The 20,940-nt window shown below is 41.1% G+C and overlaps 1 protein-coding gene across 1 annotated transcript; it reads left to right on the top strand.

Annotated features, from left to right (window-relative positions):
- Window positions 1-737: 737 nt before the first annotated feature.
- On the top strand, window positions 738-19,921 carry LOC104155047 (leukemia inhibitory factor receptor-like; the record flags this gene model as incomplete). Its single annotated transcript, XM_009708789.1, has 13 exons — window positions 738-819; window positions 1,547-1,667; window positions 3,709-3,860; window positions 5,586-5,749; window positions 6,552-6,726; window positions 7,005-7,274; window positions 9,357-9,486; window positions 11,319-11,482; window positions 12,907-13,052; window positions 15,828-15,993; window positions 16,151-16,221; window positions 16,583-16,796; window positions 19,742-19,921. Coding segments are annotated over exons 1-13 (2,035 nt in total), but the record flags the coding sequence as incomplete, so codon positions are not given.
- Window positions 19,922-20,940: the final 1,019 nt, after the last annotated feature.

The following is a 20,940-nucleotide window of genomic DNA, read 5'->3' as shown; positions in this document are numbered from 1 at the left end:
ATCTTCAAAGAACGCATTAAATGTAATATTCTAGATAATTTTTACCTTAAGGTCAGTATTTACAGCAACAAGTATCTTTTGGTGGAGAAATGGCTCTCATTTTTTTTTCCATTTTTTTCATCCAGACATTGTTATTTAACACTGCATTGAATCAGTGATCCTGGGTGATCAGATCTGTTTCTGCAGTGTCTTGGGCATTCCATAGCTTTGAGTAACAGCAATATGAAAAGTGAGCAGAGGGGAGAGGAAAACAGATGGGGTCTCCTATCCCCTTAAACCCATATCCAAAGCAGGGGATGTTTCCATTGACGGTACACAAGACCCTTTGTGAATGTGACATTTCATCTAAGTTGAAGAGACCTATTCTAGGGGAATACCCTACCATTTCTATTCTGTTCTGGCCTCAGGTAGTCCTGAAGGAGGCCTGTGGACAGTTGAGTTTTACATGTCTGTGATTCTTGAGGTTATGTTTGAAATATCTTGCTGAAAATGTGTGCGTCAAGGAGTGGCTGGGACAGTGAAAAGGTTTGCTTGCCAGACAACGAAGAAAAAGGAGTTGCTATGCCTGGAAGCAGCACTGAAGAAGTCAGCAGATGGAACAAAAAGTGGCATTTATGGGGTACCAGCTCTGGAATTTCAAAGGTGTTTTTGTTTTTAATTTTAGAACTAACCAGCTTGTTGGAAGATGACATTTATTCCTGCTTGAAGCAGCTGTTCTGAAAATAAACAGTAGAAGAATGTGGAAGAATTCAAGTCTCCGCTGCCTTTTAGCGCTAACTATTTTATGTTTAAGAAACTTAATATATAGCCAAGAGATAGGTAGGTTTATTGCGATGTAGTTCACTAGTTGCTTTTACTTTGTAGCTTCTGTACTGATGCTATTTAATTACATTGTTAATTGCATTGTTAATTACTACTGTATGTTCAAAAACCGTCACCTCTGTCTTCCTACACCATCCTAGGGATGGAGGTACTACCAGGTCTGGTCTCTGCTTTCCAGCACCCAGTGGCATCTTGTAAACCCGTGCAAAACTGGGTGTTAAATTCTCAATAATGATGCAACTGTGGTAATCTGCATATGCAGTTGGTGCAAATGTCAGCATTGAGACCTTCTTGCTGTATGTTGGCTGTCAGCGACAATTTCACACGTTATCATTAATTGCCCTTCTGTCATTAATTGCCCTCCATGTGGGACAATGGAGGAGAGCAAAAAACTCATTAAGTTTATCATCAAAGCTCGTAGTTTTGCCATTGGCCCAAAGCCTGCTTATTAAGCTAGGCTAGGAACAGATATTGTGGAAAGAGACAGCTGCCTGTGTTGTTGCACAGAAGTATAAACCCATGTTTTAGGTACTTCCAGAAATCTGGCAGCCTGTGGCTGTCTGTAATCAGGCACACAAATCATTCAACCATTTTAAAATAGTGGCCAGAGATGCATGCAATAAAAATGTAAAAAGAAAGGTTATAGATGTGAACAATAGCAGTTGTTTTACAGTTCATCATTTTTGACCTGCAGTTTGTGACTGAATTTCTTATATGATTTCAGGTTCTCTGGGGCATCCCCAGAATTTAAAATGTGTAACACTCAATTTACGTAAAATGATCTGCACTTGGGATGTCTCATCTAAAGGAAGACATGGACAAACTGACTTTTGCTACACTACCAAGTAAGTCCCCTGTATACCTGGTTGAAAACTACCAAATTGTGATTAAAGTATCATTATTCCTTAGTCACTGCCCATGGAATTTTTGATGCTGTTGTTTCCAGCATCTCCCCATCAGTTTTCCTTGGGTGGTGCTCCTTCCGGGCACTGTTAACTCAGGCAATGGCAATGTTTCTGGCAAAGTCTTGTTTGATGCTAACAATTGTCCTGCCAAAATCTGCTTGCTCTCTTCAAAGGACTGGAAGATGCTCTCGTTTACTCAGACTTCTCTGTGTGTCTGCCTAGCCCTTGCTCAGAGCTTTCATGAGTGATGTCTTCATACCAGGTTCAACCCAAAAGGAAATGATATTTGGAAAAAGCGAATCCTGATGTTATGGGCCAAAGCAGTAGAATATATGACTTAAGTGTTGAGATTCATGTGTGGAAAAACGTGAAAAATCTCTTGGTGACTGTCTTACAACCTTTATAAATTTTAAGCTGTCTGGAGAGCATTTTATTTCCTCTAGGAAACGTAAAAATTATTCCACAATTACAATAGCTTTTCCAAAGTGAAAGGGAGTTGAAAATTTAGAGAAACGTTTAAAAACCTTAAATCTTCAGTGTGTTTTTCACTAATGAGAACTACATGTTCAATTCCCCATGCTGTGGGTCTGCCAAATACTTACATGTGTTAGAGATGAGTTCAAATCCTTTCTGCATCTTGATCCTGCCCCCAATCCAGATATTTGTACTCTTTTTTCCTGTAAATTCTGCGAGCAGCCCAGACTTGTCCTTAGGGTCCCAGGGCTTGGCTGCACTTCTTCCACCTACATGTTTGATTTTCTGTGTCTAATTATTAATACTGTATTGTCAGCTATCATTTCTATAAAAAAAAAGAGCTTATATGTGACATTGTGGCCAGAGTTCAGGAGGGTAGAGTTCATGAGGTACTGTGCTCTAAACAAGAACAGTCATGTAACTGCTGCTGTTTTTCCTTAGCAAAGCAGAACAGGCTTGGGTCCCTGAAGCAAAGAGGCTGAGGGCTGAGCTTAGTGCAGACCTCCCTGAGGGAAGGAGATTTTGTTTTTCAGTTACCCAAACATCCCCTAATAATATCTCAGTACAGAAGAGGAATAGCCTTTCTGAGCACTCAAGTCTCAGTTGGCGTTCACTAGCCCAGAGTCTTGCGTGAAGCTTAAAAGTTCAACCCGAGCTCTTGACTCCAGCTGATGGGAGCTCCAGGGTCCTGTTCCAGTTCATGAGTAACCGTCCCTCAGCAGGAAGTCTGGCATTGTTCTCTTTGCTTTCCTTCCTCCCATCGTTCCCTCAAGAGGAAGGTCTGGAGTTTTCCAAACTTTTTGCCTTTCTAGTTGTACATCAATGATAATGAGCAAAGGGACTTGACAATAATAATTTCCTGTATGTACCTGCAACCTCCACACAAAGGCCAGATCACATTGTGCTGAGCACTGCACAACCATTATGCGCAGACTGTATTTTGGTCTGGGACCTTAGCAATTCTCCCCCCTGGCCTGTTCTCTTGTCCCATGAGCTGAGCAGCAGAAGGGAGAAGATTTGTTACAAAGTGGGGACACAGATGGGCAAATCTGCTCTTTGTACCCATATGTCATCACTTTGAGAAGAAATGGAGGGAGAGGGAGCAAGAAAACATGAAGGGAGGGGGAGGTACTGTTGGGTTTGGGTTTTTTTTATTTTGCTTGTTTTGAAATATTGATTCCTGGTGACTGCAGGTTTCAGAAAAATGTCTTGTGGTTAAAAAGTCAGTTTTTCACTTTAAAGTGTTCTCTTAACAACTAGGTAGCTGCGTTATACAACTGGTGCACAGCCTATCACTATGATAAAAGTGACTTGAAAGACGAGGGAATGCCTGTTAATCTGATACTAACCAAAGCCCATGCAAGTCTTACTCTTTCACAAACTTCATATGGAGCTTTCTGTTATATTACAGATAATTTGTGTTTTATTAGTGTCCTAGGAATAGGACTTAACTTGCCTTAGCTTCCTGTCAGCTGAAATACCTGCTTAATCCTCTCTGTCTTTTCAGTGACCTCCCCCCTCCACTGTGTTTTAAAACTAAGGAGAAAAGGGTCGAGATTCCAGTCCCAGAGAGCTCCACCACGGTGACGATAACCACAAACAGCATTTCTGGAACTGCTTTTGCTACCAAAGAATTTGAAATCCACAAGAAAGATGTCTGTAAGTATCAGGTTTTATGTGTGTACATAATGCCTTTATACTATGATTAACAATGCTCCAGAAGTGTATATGCTTGCAGTTTTCTTTGGCAGTGTTCCTGTATGTAAAATGTTGATGCGCTGAGTCCATATGAATCTACCATACATAACAGGTCGTTTTCTCTCCCTCTTTGGGGGAAAGAAAGCCCCTCTTATCCATAGATCATAGCCGAGAAATCGACAGCAGACTGTGAGGAGGAAAATAAAGTCACTCTTTGCCTTTTTTTTTCCCTAATTGTAAATTAGGAAACAAGTTCCTAATGTACATACTGAGGTACCTACATGGGCCATAAAGTACATTTGGTCAGAGTTGGCTGGGAAAGGCAGAATAAACTTCCTGGTGCTTGTTCTCCCATTTTAAATGCTGAATAGCTACAGAATGAAGTAGTTTATTCCTGCAATTTCACAACATTTTAAGGGAAATTATATCATATGTTACTCCTGACAGGATCATATTTTCTTAATATGTGCCAAACTTACCCATTCTGTTCAAATGTATATGAAGCTGAGCAAGTATGTTTATGCTTGGGAGGTAGGCTGCATCATATTTGAGTCACAGATAAATTCGACTTTTTCCCAATTCCTTCCTCCCAGAGGAGGAAGTTGTAAGTGGAAGATGGCATTGAATCGATCTGCCACGCTTGCTCATAATTTAGTCTTTGGTTTTCGTTTGCCTGCTTATTCCTTTAGCGCAGTCAAATTCTGAAGTCAGCAGTGCTTCTTATCTGTGACTTAGTTTTCTCTTCAGTTCAGAGCAGCTCAAGAACTTCAGCAAAACACAGCTTAAAAATATGTGGGCAACACACTGGGTTCTCCAGAATTTTACTGACTCCATGCAGGATGAGTCTCTCAGGTTCATCACAGGTTATCTCGGGTAGTATGTTGACTATGCTGAACACTTTGCAGAGTCTCAGAGCCTTGGCCAGGACCAAAGTTGGATAAATCACACATTTCAAAAACAGGATTTATCCTGCACCAGGCCCAATGACCTGCTAGAACCCCTGTACTACCATAATCCTTGACTGCTTCTCAGCCTCTTGCTTCACTACCACCCATTCATAGAAGAGATGCTTCTGTTTAATCTCCCTGTCCTGTCCCCATCACCATGTCATGCCTTTAATATTTCTTCTAACTTAAAATCACATTGCCCATGAGCCTCTTCAGAGTCTCATGTGGGCATCTTCCATCCACTGCTTCTGCTCTCCTTTCTCCCTACTCTCACTTTTGTTGCAAGTCCCCTTTTCTCTGCTGAACTCCAAAACCCACTTCTTCCTTTGGGGGTTTTTCCATCATCCTCCCTAGGTGTGTTCTTATGTACACTTCAAAGACTGTCACCATGCTTCCTTTATCTCTGCGGCATTCAATGAAGGTTGTGAAAGATACGATGTCTTCCTTACTATGCATTATGAAGAGTCTTATTCATGATCAGTTACTCACACATCTGCATGCTGAGATGTTAAAAGAAAATGCTACCTGGTGACTCATCAGCACCTGTGCTTTCCTAGGAACTTTTGTGCTTAAGTAATGACAGCACCCATCTTGTTCTAATTACAGAGGTTGAGTTACGTGTTTGTATGGCTAGTAGCCAATTCAGAGCAGAGAGATGTGGCTGTTAAACACCTGTAGGGCTGATGTTGCTGGCTAATGACTTGAATATGGCTTTTCCCCCCCCCCTCTCTTTTTCAAGCGTTTGTTCCTCTCACTCCACACATTCTTAGTTTAACACCTGACTTTTCAACTTCCACATTAAATCTGAAGTGGGGTGATAATGGATCAGTCTTCCCATATGGACTGGATGCCTTTTGGCAGATTCAAATACTCCGTAAAGAAGCAATGGAAAAAGTCACACAAGTGAGTCCTTTTCTTCCTTTATGAAAAATATGTGTACAATTTTTGCCTTTGGTAATATTCTGGGAGGTCATTTGAAATAGGCTGAGAGTAATGAAGATTGTAGAGCTTTGCAGAACTTGAGTGTAGCCATGCTTCTGGTAGGTAACGTCCTGGTCAGTTTCAGAGTTATGAAGACACTAGCTGCTCCACTGTCAGTACTTAGTCACAGCATTTATTTTTTTCTAATCTAGTACAGTTGGGTTTTGTAATTAGAACTTGCTTATGAATTTGGGAGATATTTTACACCATTATCTCTGCTTTACTTCTCCAACAGTGTCTCAAGTCTTGGTGGTCTTTGAATATTCAGTTTGCTTTTTTTTGCAACCACAGTTATTCCAGGCCAATTTTTATCTCTGTTTTATAATTCTCAGAAATGAAGAACAGATAAAATGTGCAGCCTGGGACTAATATTAGAAGAGTTGCATTTTGGAGAAGTTGGAACATTTCCCTTCCTGGGAGAGGCCCAGGATACTGGGGTGCATTATATACCTTTTGAGATGCTTGGCAAGCTTCCTGCTCTCCCCCCGATGTCTGCCCTCTAGTATTTCTGCTGGCAGTGTACCTGACTGGTGGGCCATTTAGCATCTTAGGCTTTTGTCCAAGTAAATTCACAACACAACTAAAAGTTAGGTGGGACACTGCTGACCATCTCTCAGAATTTTATGATTTACTTCACTTAATTTGCCATTCTGTTGACACTTAGGAGATTATATGTTCATAAACTCTCTCTTGTTTTTTTTTTGGGGGGGGGGAATCTTTGTAGGTAACTTACTATTCGAAACTGACTCATGAAGACACCGTACTTTCTTGGAACTGGACATCAGATATGCCTTTGGAGTGTACATCGCACTATGTGAAGATTCGCTGTTATATTAATGTAACACAGTTTGTTGGCCCCAAGAATTGGAGTGACTGGAGCCCAATAGAAGAGGTCCCTGGTATGTTTGTTCCCTTGCCACCATGTGGACTTTGATTGCTTTATGAAAAGTAAACCAAAATCAGAGGAAAAGCATTAGGCAATGATGGGCTGCTGCTTTTGGAGTTGTTTTGATTAGAGAAATAATGCAGTCATTAGTTAATGAAACATAGTAAACGTTGATTTGTATGCACTGGAGTGCTCCTCAGTCACATTTTAGCTGATCAGCACCATAGCAAATTATTCATGTGGACTTTTTTGTTTCTTTGTTTTTGTTTTCTATTCTTCCTTCTCTGATAGGAAAAGATTCTGAGCCCAATGGGAGTGGGGTGTTTCCTCAGGACACTGTGGTGGCAGTAGGTTCAGATGTGACTATTTGTTGTGTCCATGAAGAAGGACAGCAGATACTACGGATGACTTACGGACCAGAAATATACCCAATGATACATCTGAGCAGTCGGAGCAGTGCAATCAGAGTGCTAAATGCCAGTGCTTCAGATACCAGTGGAACAAATGTAGTATGCATACTGTCTGAAGATGGGATGGATGGAACTGTCTTGTTTGTAGGATGTATGTATCATAATGTTTACTAACCTTAGGAAAATCAAAATAATTTTGAGACTCTTAGGGTTCTGCAAGGAAACAAATCCTATGGTGACTTTTTTCCCCCTGTCCTTTGGTTTTTGAGGATGAACTGGGATGGTACTTGTTTGATTTCACTGTGGAAACTCCAGCTCATGGAGAAAACACCAAGGCTGGGAGTATGAGGAGGTACCCATGTAAGCCCGCTTCTCTTAGAACCTGGCCCAGTGCTTCACTCCTTGATCTCTTTTTCTAAGGCACTTCTTCATGACTCAGAATACTTAGAAGTTTTTTACTGTATGAAGTTTCATCCTCAGTCTCTATCACTTTAGGTTTACATCTGTTGTAGGTTGGTCCATGACAAAGTAAGAAGATTGTAAGAGCAAGGATTGTAAGTGAAAGCATTCACTTAACCAACCAGTCAAATGAAGACATAAACCAGTTAGACTTCAACAGATGCTCATCGAGGGCAGTAGCTCTCTGGGAGCTAATTACAGCAAAGGTACCCAGCTGACAGTTCCTCTTTCCTGGAAAATATTCTGAACATTCTTTCAGTATTTTCTTTAAAGATACTGAATCACTGTGTCTTCTCTGTGTAACCATGCCAGCCTCAGAAATCTCTTCCAGAAACAGATACCTCTTAAAACAAACTACTGAAAGTACCTGGTTCTTCTCTCCCGTAATTGGTTACTTTAAAGCTTTGTGTGTTTTACCCACAGAGATTTTGAGAGTTATCATCTTCCAATAGCTGCTCGTTAGAATCCTGTTCCCCATTACAAATGCCGGTCTTTGAACTTAGGGTCCTTGGGTTTGAGGGAAAGGAGAGACGACTCGTTTTGAAAGTGTATTCCCAACTCCAGCCTGTGCTTCCTGTCATTGACTTTGTTTATTAAGTGTGTAATAGCAAATGCAAAACAGAATTCAACCTCTTATGACATCTCAGTGAGATGCCATTTTTATATTATTTGTGCAGTATTTGCTTTTGTGGGAGAATCTTCCTGGTAAATAAGTCAGTGGTTCATGAACCACCATGATAATCCTATAGGTTTTTCCTATACAGTGGTTTTTGAAGAGCTGGGATGTGGTGAAGTCTGTTTCCTGCCAGTGTTTCTTCTTGGGTACCTATTTAGTGGGAACGGAGAGGACTTGTCATGATGCTCTTGCTGATGAGACACATTTGGGGAAGAAAAGATAGAGGAAGTAAATGTGTATGCACACCACCTTGATTAAGCCTAGGTCTGGCAAAGTAAGTGTTCTTTTTTGGCCTGCTGCTCATAATCTGAACTAAGCCTGCCACAGTTGCCTCTTGTGTTAGTGCCCCTTCTCTAGGGCAGCTATGTGAATGTTACTGTGCTGTCTTTTGGAGAAAAGTGTACGAGGCTTGAAATAAGTGCTGTCCTTAGTCTCACATTGGCATGGTTACCCTCTCTGTTGGGAGCACTGCCTGTCTTCTCCAGGAAAGCATTCAACTCTTCTCTAGTATGGGAGCAAAGTACAAGCTTTAAAAGAAAAAGATGGGCACTTCCAAAGGAACAGTGAAGAGGATGACCCAATCTGGGCTTGCTTTATCTTTCAAATTCAGTGTGGAATTCATGTTAAAGGGAACATGTCTTTGACATGACTTACTTGGAGAATTCAAAGCAACAGTGGGGCTGGCACATAAGAAAACGTGACGCATAGGCAGCAGCATTCCTACATTGCTCAGCAGCTAAACTGGTGCTCAGAATTTTGGAAGAGTCTTGGCAGAGTTTCAGTGAAACACTTAGATGTCAGAGCCTGGAGCTTGTGACTGTATTTGCATGTGATTTACCAGATCACCCACCCACCTAGAAGCCTAGAGTCAAGTGTTAGTCAGATGGGGCTGGTAATAATTATCCATCTGTTTTACTGCAATTTTTTACAGTGTATTATTTATATGGTTAGAGTGTAACTACTACTGTATACCTGTGAGGCACGAGATCTAGACCCAGCAAAAATGAGTGGTGATGCTTTCGGGAAGCTAGTGGCCCAGTTGTCGCACTAGGATGGCAAAATGTCAGCTAACTGTTTTGGTTTCCTTTCATGCTACAGATGCCCCTGATATTCCCCAAAACCTCAGCTGTGAAACGTCCAACTTCCTGATAATAAAATGCACCTGGAAACCAGGCAGACCCAGTGGACTGTATGGAAAACGAAGAACAAAATACGGTTTACTTGAAAGGTAAAACAATTCAGCACTAAAAGGAATAAAAGGCTAGAACTAAATATATCCATTGCTACGTGTGACTTACTGCACCATGCCTATTTAAATGAGATAGTCTCCATTGTTTAGAGCCTAAAATACTTTTCAAGTGTTGTGGAAGCTGAAACTAAACTAAACTTGGAGAATCCTTGTCTAGCTCTGCAAAATTCCAATGGGAATTAAGAATGACTTTTCCTGAAGACTTAAGCCATTATGAACTCAGGGGAAAAGAAATGGCTTATTGTTTCAGGCTGCTACCAACATGTAGATAAGACCAATATGAAAATACAGGGAGATAGTAGGAGTCATTCACTAATTTTTAAGGTTTTTTTATATGCAACCTGTGTCAGATCATCTGTCAGACATTTACTGGGTTTCTGCTATGCAGGATGATAGAAACTCACTGAGGAACAGTTCTAAGACAGGTCATGGGGCATTTCCCAAATGCTACTAGGGAAAATAGCAATAAGCCTACATCTGTTCTCTTCCCAGCATTAAGAGCAAGACAGTGTAGAGCAGGCAAAGTGCATGTTACCTGGAAAACATTGAAAGGGACAAGTAACACTGGCATCATCCACAGAAAGAAGTGAAGACTGATGTCCCACTAGTTTGTCTTCATCGTAGGTCATGTAAAGCCTTAAAAGTGAAGAACCGTTATTTTGGAATACCACTTGCAAATGGGATTCCTTGGTGGTTATGATCAGAAGTTAGTAAGGAGTTAATAAAATTCCCGTGGGGAGGACGCTCCCCCATAATACCAAAGGACCAGTCAGAGGAGAGAGCCAGGAGTCACACAAACTGATGGGAAGTGGAGTGTCGTGGTGGCTTTGAAGCAAGTCAGAGCCAATGAAGTTTGAGTTACAGTCACAGATGTCGTCCAGGATGCTAGTGCTAAAAGTCATTGGGTAGGGTGCAAAGAGGTGGACAAAACAAAGCATTCAAGTATTCAAAGGGAAGGAGCTCCAGTCACTGTTTGCCCATATTCAGCTCGTAAATGAGGATGTAGTTCAGACTTGTTTCACTCAGCCCAAAGCTGTGAGGAGATTAATATGGTGCATTTCAGGGTAAATATTCTCATCCTTGTTCTCAGCCCACACTGAGTTATTGAAATAGAGTATGGTGTGGAGACATCTCTGAGATCAGCTAGAAGGCAATAAAAATGCCCGCAGGAAGAAATTAAACTTGGGCTACTGAATGAGAGGTTTACACAGATTGTAATTACAGCAACTTCTATATAAGTACGTACATACATATACACATGCTTCAGATTTTATCTCTAAAGACATAACTCTGGTCTTGGCTGTTACCAGACTGCCTCTCCTGCTTTTGAGTTAAAAACGACTGGAACTAATGGATGTATCCCAGGTAACAAACCTTAGTTTAGATTTGGCAGAGCTGATAGGAAGACATAATGTGTGTTGCATCTCCCTAGCTCAGAAAGCAATTAAGAACGTTCTTTAAATGCAAATGTATGCTGATCTGAACAAAGATACTTTAAATCAGAATCTTAGTTGTGACTTGTGAGGTGGTTTTACAGGACCTACCTGTTTTCCAGGCTTTTGAGAAGTGAGAGGATGGAAATGTTATGCTAGTGGAAGAGGAGAGTTTCATGTGAGAATAGGGCAAGTCGTGACTGATACCACTTTAACCTCCATTATGGTGTTAGATATGCCTCTGCAATCAAATAATTCTGTAAGCCATGTGTCACTGAACCCATCGTTCTTTACTGTGTTTTCCGTTTAGACTTCTGACTATTGCTAGAATTATCTTACTCAAAAATTAAGTTGTTCCCTCCCCTTTTTACTTTGTAGAATATCTGGGAAAAATGTTTCATGTGAAGTAAATGAAATGAACAGAGAGCGTGTCTGTGACTTTCCAGTACTGGCTGATCAAAAAACCTACGATTTCGTATTAGGCGTCTCCAATCCTATCGGGCAAACACAGTCATCGCTTTTGGTTGATTTAACTCAAAGAGGTAAAACTTAAGAATTACGAAGGCGAAGGGTTATGTTTACTGCATGCTAGCCATGTGTTTGTTTTGGATTTGAAGAACTGTGACATGGTATACTTGTCATTATTTTGCTTTATAGTCTGCAGTATTTTGCCGTATTCAGTAATTTGCACTTGAAAAGAAAATATCTCAGGACATGTGCTGAGGCAATGATTAGGTATACAGAGAGATGCCAGTTCTTGGCAGCAATGCTACCAGATTGGATACACTGCTGTGTGGATAAATGCTACCTGTGATCTAATGATTAACCAGCTGCTGTTTATGTGTTAACTTCATATTGTATTACACATCAATAATTAAAATTTAGGTGTAACTTTATGAACTGTAAGTGACCCTGTATTTCAGTGTCTGCTTATAGGGCAAAATATTACGCAGTTTTACAACAGCAGGATTTGGAGCATAAAAAAAGTAGCACTAAAAGGTGAAAGGTAATAGCAGGAGTATTACCTGCCATGATCTTCTGCTGTCATGGTTTGTAGAAATAAGTAACTTCTTTCTTGAGACCTTCAGTTTAGACAAGGAAAGGGAGAAGATGACCACCTTTCTAGTGCTGTCTTCCCCATCCTTTTCCATCTGCCTCCACAACCACAGCTGAGGATTCAGGGGTTCCTGATGATTACAGCATTCTGCCATTCGCTCTGAAAAACTGAATTTAAACATGAAGATGGTGCGGGTTTTTTTTGTCCGTGTTCCAGTTCAACTAGCCTGAGATTAAAATTGTCAGAGTAAATTGGCAGGTCCTAGAAAAGCATAATTTGTTTCTGTTAATTATAAATTGGGCTGTTTTGCAACCAGTTGATACAACTGCTATTTCCTATTTGTTTCTTTTTAGCTGTCCACTTAATTCCCAGGATAGAGCACATATTTCCTTAGGGGTAACTGGACCAATTCCAACAGTAGAGATATTTTTCTCTGATAGCTATGAATAGTAGTACTGGATATTACTGAAAAATTCTATGAAGGGAGTTTTGGGGAGGGAGAGGTCATTTAGAAGTCCCACCCTGTCCTAGTCTGCAGACTTTAAATTCTAACTTTAAAAGTTCTGAGAAGCTGAACAAAGTTGAGTGAATTTCATCTGTCACTGTGGTCCTCTGAAATAACTTGTGTTTCACGGTTTTGATAAAGTCAGTTTTTCTGTGTCTACAACTCCTTATCACACATGCCAGTATGCTCAGCCTTAAGTAAATCTGTTTCCATGTTTGATAGCTGAGGAGAGCATCAGGAATGAGACTGCTTGTGGGTGCCTTCCCAGCACCAGCTGTCCTAGTTGCTGGTTGGATCACTTATCTATCCTTCTGATTCTCTTTGATCTTTTAAAATCAGATTTTTCTGAACTAAAATGAATGTGTTTTTCTTAGATCTGAGGGGTTTTTCTTTATTTTTTAAAGTTCATCCAAAAACTCCAGAAAAGTTAACTGTTTCTGGGAACAGCTCTACAAGCGCCCGTCTGCGTTGGTTTATAAATGGCAGCTTTGCTGAGATCAGGCTTCTGTGTCAAATTGAAATTAGTGGTGGTCACTCTGAGCAAAAACTGGTAAGTGTTGCTTTTAATGGATTTTTTTTTTTTTGGCTCAAATGTTCATCTTTTTCACCAAACTAGTCACATTTCAAATTATTTTCTCTCTAAGATCTTCATTCTGATCATCTTATTAAATGATTAATGTAGTAATAACCAGAAGTCAATCTACTAAAATCAGAAAAAGTTCTGCTCATCTCTGTTGTTGCCTGCTTTCTTTTTTTTTTGGTTGGTTTTAAACCATTTAGAGGAAAGTCAAATTACCCACCATGTTACTTGGTACTTGCAGAGGGTGCATAGTGCTTTGTGCTGACCTTTTAGGTAACTGTCCTTCTGCTTTGTCCTTCCTGGTGCAAACTGTATTAACACACGCTTGTTCCAGGATGCTATCCTGCAGACTTCCACAGTGGCTGTTTCAGATTGCCTCTTTTGGTCTGAATTTCTTTTTTTTTTTTTTTTTTTTTTTCCCTCAGAGAACAGTTCATTTGCTTGCTGGCAGCAACTGACATGCATGTGGCTGTAATAGGGAGCTGCTAAACCTGCTTGTATGTCACTGATGTAGAGACAGGATAGGGAAGGATTCTCCCACTGGGCGTATCAGTAGGTAATCCCTGGTGAAGACCTCTGCAGTTGGAGAGAAGGTGGTATTTCTAGGTGGGATTCAGATTTTCCATCATTCAGGCTTCCAGCTGCTGCCCAGCTTTGGTGCTCTGTACCGCTGACTGGAGCTGCATATTTACTCTGCTGACTGTCAGGGGAGCGTAGGATACTAATTTAGACACTAGCATGAGATACTGAGTGTAGGTGGGGAGAATATATACACTTCTTCCGTACTGCCTAACTTAGTGTGGGGTGATCTCTGTCACTGGGGAAGCGTAATGACAGAAGCATGTTCAGTTGGCCTGAGATTTACCTTCAAATTCTGTGTTTGTGCATTCAGATGGAGTATCTCTGACCAGCTTGGGTAGGCACATGCTGAATTATCAGGTCTTGGCGCACAGAGCCTGAATTTGTAATTTGAGCGCATTAACCTCAGAGGCTGCTTTTTACAACACTTGTTTGATTTTTAGCAGTATTCTATTACCCGCTGTATTTAGTTGCCTGTTGGGCGCAGCCTTGAATAAAGTTACTCAAGCCACAGAAGTGACACAACTAAAACTGAAGATAGTCATTATATACATTGCCTCTAAAATAAGAGGGTGGTAGTTAATGCATGCTCTGTAAGAGGTTTTTAAAAATACTTTCAAAGCACTTGATGCGTGTGCAAGCCTTAAGCTTTTATATTTCCTCTGTAATGCCGTCTGTTAAGTAGTACCCGGAGATTAGGTACTGTGAAGAGAATCATAGATATCTTTGGAACTAACAAGAGAAGGAACTGACTTTTAGATGTACATAAGAGCTCTTACAGATGAGCTGTGCTGCATTTTGGTGTATAGTCTGAGATACCACCACCCACTGTTGTCTGCATTTCTCTGCTCCCAACAATTATTGCTTCTTGAGCAGTCAGCAGGGGAAACAAGCACCCAAGTGTCACCCACTTCCACTTCAGTTAGCTTAAACTGCTAAAAAAGTAGATTTGCGCAGTTCTGTCTAGCCAGAGTTATGCTACTCGAAGCCTGGGGCACACACCTGCTTGTGAACTCTGCTATGAGGTCAGTCATCTGAGGCAGTGGGAGATGGTCAGGTCTTCCTGACCATCACAGCAGTTTGGTTCACTGCACCTGTATCAGAGACCGCAGCTACAGGTATTTTGAAACACAGCAATCAGCTTGGCAGAAGCTTTTACAGCCTTGTTACGGTGGCTCTGGTTGCTTAATAAAAAACCTACAATAGTTCTCTGTAATAAACAAAAGTAGCTGTGAAATTGTTACGAGGTTTTACATGGCATTTTGAGGATGTTTTCAGAAGCTTTTCCATCCATATGAGAGATTGTTGACTTTTTTAATATTCTTCAAGTTGTCATTTGGCTTTAGAAATGCACAATTAGTTGCATCTTAAAGTCACTTGGAGTCCAGTTGTTGGCAGCTGTGATGCACATGTGTTATAATTAGATTCAGTAAAAAATATTCCCAGGCTTAGGGTTTCTTTAAGTAATCATGAAACTGAAAGACTCCTTAGACTCACACCATTTTAAGAGTAATAGGAGAGACTCGTCCTCTCATGAGAACTGTGAACAGAGATGACCTGGGTAAGGCTTAGATACTATCTTTTGAAGGAAAAATGACTGCCTAGGAAGAAGACTGCATGATAAACATCTTGCTCAGACTGTCTTTAGCATGCTTCTGTGCATATGTCTTAGGAAAAACTGTCCACTCAGTTTGATGTGCACGTGCCCAGTGGAAGTGCAGGTTCTGAATACCAGAGGTGAAATGCTGGCCTGCCTCATGTTGAGCAGTTTTACAGCATAAAGGAGAGAGAGGGACTGGATGGGAGAGATGGGAAGCAGCAGCCTGCTCCTGTGTGCAGAGCTCATCCTGTTGAAGGCTCATCAGTGTTGTCTCTCCTTTTCATGCTTTACATCTCAAAGGTGCTACCTACTGTCATATTTCGATTTCTGTGCTATATATGACTTTATTTTGACAGACCTCGGAAAAAATTACCTTTGTTTAGGGTGACTGCATAGGAAATACTTTTCTGTTTCATTAATTTCTTTGTAGGGTGTGACTGCAGCTTTTTTTCACACTGTCGGTATTCTTGGGGAAAAATATCACCTTTTAGGTGTTGACTTTCAGCATAATCTATGACGAAAATATATATTTTTTTTTCATGTCAATTTCCCTGAATTTTTAACAGCACAATGTCTCTGTGCCTGGTGGAAAATTCTCAACTTACATAGCTCAGCTGAACACGTTGCACCCGTATACAAAATACCAGTTTAGGGTGCGCTGTTCGGCTGCTGACCACTTCTGGAGGTGGAGTGACTGGAGCAGGATAGAGGAGCACACAACATTGGAAGCCCGTAAGTTTATTTACTTCTTTGATGATAAAATGTTGAACTTGTGAAGCCATATATTTTAAAATTAGTCATCTAAACCCGTAACTTTTTCATAGCTGGTAAATTGTCTACTGTGTAACTTAGAGGGTAAAAAAAGGCTCTTTTTTTTTTCTTTTCTTAGCACCTGCAAGAGGACCAGATATCTGGAGAGAGAGAAGTCCTTCTGGAAAAAGTCTTAAAATCTTCTGGAAGGTAGAGAGGACACTAAAAGTTTTAAAATATTATGTAATGTAACTATGGAACTTACACATTTATAAATGAGTGACGTTTATAGTCAATAAATCAGGCTACTTTCCTTAACTTTTTATAGAACCATCCATTGACACAACTATTTTTCCCCAAATGAGGATATTATTAAAATTTTATAATTGAAACATTGCACTGAGAAGCATGAAAAACTTATGACCTTATGTGTTAATTCTCAAAGTCACATTGGAGTAACTGTCTTTTCTGTGTTGTAGTCCTATAGAGTCATCAGACTAGGTCAGGATATTGAATTCTTATTATCCTATGTCTTATTTTGGTTTTAATGCGTCCTTTGTCTGTTTTGTAGCCTTTATCCCTTTCTGAAGCCAATGGAAAAATAGTGTCTCATGAAGTGTCCTGCTACCTGCTAGAGACACCACTGGAGTATAAAGAAGTCAGCGAACCCTCAAACAGTACTGAGATAAAACTTGGAAAAAATGACTGTGTAATTAGTGTTGTAGCCAAAAACCACGCAGGTTCATCTCCTCCTTCGAGGATAACGAGCGTGGAACTTCCAAGCGGTGAGTGCTCCTAGCAGAGAGCTAAACACCTTCAAAGCTTGGGGGATGCCTCCACGAGTTTGTTTACTGAAAAATAAGATAGGTACATGCTTTGTTTGTTTGTGTTTGGTTTCTGGTTTATTTCCCCATCCAAATCTACTAGGAGGGGGAAGAAAAAAATTGCTGCTTTGCTTTTAGGGTAGCATCTCAGCAATTAATTGTGCTGTCTGCATAAAAGGAGGGTGATGGTGTGCAGTCCCTGCAGCTATTTGCACTTTTCTGAAGACCTCCCAGGAATAACAAGGATGAGGCTTCAAAGCATCAGTGTAGATCTCTGATGTTTGGGGACCTCAGTTTATTTCTGTGTGTTCTTGTTGAGATGCTGAAAAGTGTTTCATGCTAAAGAGAACCAGAATAAAGTTTTGGGGGTGTTGTGTGGCTTTTTAAGGGGAGAATTGTCAGTTCAATGCCTGTGAGTACTGCAGGAGAATATTAATTGGGCTGATTGGTAAAGGGTTGGCATCCTTGTGCTAGGAGCTGGTCTTTGAAGAGGAGGTAGGTCTTTAGCTTCCTGATTAAAGCACTACCACTCTTGCTGCAGGTATTGTGAAAGGAAGTAACTGAGCCAGATAATGATTTTCTGCTCCTAACACTGAGCTTGAGGAGAAGATAATATTGCATGTGGCTGAGAGTCCATGCTTCCCTGCACACCAGGAAGAGTGTAATCTCCCAAAGCCCAAACCTTTAGCTCAAGATCTAGCTGATGCTCTGCAGGGAGGACAGATTTACACAGTAAGGCCCCTCTCTGCTTATTTGCCAGGAATATGTATGGTGTTGCTTCTCCTTGCCCCCCTCCCCCCACCCCTGAGAACAGGCATCACAGCTGCCTACCTTGCAACTCAGGTTCTGATAAGACAGGGCCATCTTTCTTAGGAAGAAATGTTCTTTGACTGAGATTCACAGTGAGAGAAAAAACGGGTTTGTTTCTATGTGAAGGAAAACCGTTGCTCTTCATGTTTTTTGTGCTTCTCCAAAACAGCAATACCTAAAAATGTATTCTTAGTCTGCTCCTTGGAGGGAAGAGTAATTGTATGGGACAGTTATGTCCCATACAGAAGAACAAAGACAGAATGTCTGTCTGTCTTTCATTCATGATAGACAGAATGAAAATGCTTTTATAGCTCTCCTTCAGCAGTGAGAGAACGAGACTCTGGGAGTCAGGGAGGTCTCTGTAATAGGTTTGTGGTGTGGGACAGCTGATGGCAGCTGGAGCTTTGCATTCATTTATAGCTTTCTCTTGGATGTCTGAGGTTCCCTTTGGTGTTACCCAGCTTGTACTCGTTGAAGATTTGCTCCCAAGTTGGTATAGGAATTATCTGAGTCACTGGCTGGAGTCATGAAAGATGACTCATTCACTGAACTGGATGACATTTCTGCCCAAACATCTTTTGTGGCTGCTTCCTGTGTACAGTCTGTAAGTGCTTTTAAAGTCCGTAAGAGAGCAGTGTCTCTGAAGCTTAAGATCTGCTGAGGTTTTGTGAAAACTGAAAACACAAACAAAGGGTACTCTGCATTAATTAATTTGTCACTGTCTCTGAAAAGTGCTCTGTAGAGAGTCAGGGCATATAATCTGGCTGTTACAGGCTCCCCTACTACAGTAGTGCTGTAGTGCTAGTAGTTATTTCTACTAGTCAAGGTTGCAGCTATAAATACACCAAAGTGAGCAGTACTGCCCTGGTTGAATTTCTAGTCATCTGGCTCAGGAAATAAAATTGAGTGTGGCGTATTTAAGCATTTTTTAGAGAGTATGTGCTCACTGTCAGTAAAAAGTCTTTCCTGTAAATAGGAAAATTAAAGCAGACTGATTAGCAATATGCTCTGTTCCAACATCAAAGAAGTGTAGTTTCACTAGGTGCATAGTAGTTTTTTAGGGAAAAGTATTGAAAGACTTCTGGAGTTGACTTGCTTTTTTTTAATCATGTGTGTCTTGTCATGAGCAAGCTAGAAAAGGATTCTACACAGTAACAGCTGTACGTTAAGATTATTTAGAAATAGACAGTACTTTGACATTCACAGCACGTCTGTGAAACTAAAGTTTTCACAGCACTGGTTCTTAAAAACTGCCCTCGCCCTTCAGCCATCCCTAGTTTATGGCTTTAATAACATGAAATAATAGACTCAATAGGGAGCATAAATGAGAACACTGAAAAAGGAAAAACTGAAACCCTGAGATTGTTTTTGCAGGTCTGTTGCGAGGCCACTGCTGTTGTGGTGGCCTTTGGAAAACATCCCTTAGCTCGGCGGGGTCCCATCTGGTGGGCAGCCATGGAGGGAAGCTGCAGGAATCAGAAGTTGTTCCCAGATCTGATCACTTCAAGGGCAGCTAGACCTTTGATAATCATAAACAAGAGAAATAGACTAAAGGCAAAACCTTTTTTTTTTTTTTTTTTAATTTACCCTTGGTAGTCTGGAGCCTCCATAAAGTTCACCAGGGACTTGACTTTTCACTGATTCTCAGTGAAAAACGGTTGTCTGTGGTCGGGCTAGTGACAGCAAGACACTTTAAAAGAAACACAAAGCAAACAGTTTGATGAAATGAAAGCAGGAATTTATAGCTGGAGGCTCCTGCCAAATTGGTGTCAAGTCAGATTGGAACCTGACATCTGCTATAAATCCTTACCTTTAAAAAGTGCTTTTTAAGCCAGTCCTGAGCTGCCGCACTTCTCGTCATCATACTTAAGGCTGGCTGAGGGATTTGCTGCAGGCTACGTCTGATTTCCAGCACTTCAGAAAGCATAGCTGAGTGCACCGCTTCGAATTTCACAGTACCAGGAGTGCTGTCTCGTCTCCTTCTTAGAAATGACTGCAGTTTATAAAACCTTTGTGCTGTGGCTGGAAGGCGTTCTTCCGGCTTGGACTACAGATAAGTGTCCTCTCTCTGATGGATTTTTGTGTCTTTGTTGCAGACAATGTCAAAACAGATCGGGCCGTGGCAATGGGGAACGGAATTTATATTTCTTGGAATTCTTACCCCAATATGACCTGTGGCTACATAGTAAAATGGTGTCATTCATCTGGGTCTGAACCCTGTAGTGTGGATTGGCAGAAATTTCCTCCAAATACGACAGATGCAGTGATAAAGTCTGGTAAGTCAGAAATAATTTTTTGTGAGTCTTTCTAGTTGAGAGCCTGAGCAGCAAGTGGAACGAGAGCAGCATCAATGCAATAGGTTGAAGATTGTTGCATTACTGTGTGCCTGTCTATATAAATGAACCTCTTCTTGGTACTGTTTTATTTTAATTTCTTACACAGCTTTGCCAAATCCAAATATCAGTCTTGACTTAACTGTTATCATCCAATGTTTGTTAACTGTTTTGAAATTACCTCTTCTAGCTACACCAAACAACTTCCTAACTCAGGCTGATGCATAATGGTTAATCTAGGGTTTGGGGTTTTATTTGGATTCTAAACATAAACAGCACAGCTCAGGATGGGGGAAGACTAATCCGTTGTTTTTACATGAGGCAGATTTTTTAAAGTGTGACCTCCATGTGTTGGCTTGCTGTCAGCAATTGAAATTTCCTGGAACAGGGCACATTCCAGGTCTCTAGATGCTGGTGGGCAGATCAGGGAAATGAAACTCAGCTGTAGTGGGACTAGTAGGAGCAGAAGAGGAAAGAGAGGACCCAAGAAGGGTGTAGCATTTTTGTCTGCTATCTAAAAGGGTATATATGAGCCGTCAGTGTGCCCAGGTGGCCAAGGCGGCCAACAGCATCCTGGCCTGTATCAGAAACAGCGTGGCCAGCAGGACTAGGGAAGTGATCATCCCTTTGTACTCTGCGCTGGTGAGGCCGCACCTCGAATACTGTGTTCAGTTTTGGGCCCCTCACTATAAGAAGGACATTGAGCTGCTGGAGCGTGTCCAGAGAAGGGCAATGAAACTGGTGAAGGGCCTGGAGAAAAAGCCTTATGAGGAGCGGCTGAGGGAGCTGGGGGTGTTTAGTCTGGAGAAGAGGAGGCTGAGGGGAGACCTGATCACCCTCTACAACTACCTGAAAGGAGGTTGTAGTGAGGTGGGGGTTGGTCTCTTCTCCCCGGTAATTAGCGATAGGACAGGAAGAAACGATCTCAAGTTGCGCCAGGGGAGGTTCAGGCTCGACATTAG

The sequence above is a fragment of the Cariama cristata genome, unplaced genomic scaffold, assembly GCF_000690535.1.
Source record: "Cariama cristata isolate BGI_N322 unplaced genomic scaffold, ASM69053v1 scaffold151, whole genome shotgun sequence".
Lineage (NCBI taxonomy): Eukaryota > Metazoa > Chordata > Aves > Cariamiformes > Cariamidae > Cariama > Cariama cristata.
Note: the sequence above shows the minus strand (reverse complement) of the source record. Positions and strands in the feature narration are given on the sequence as shown.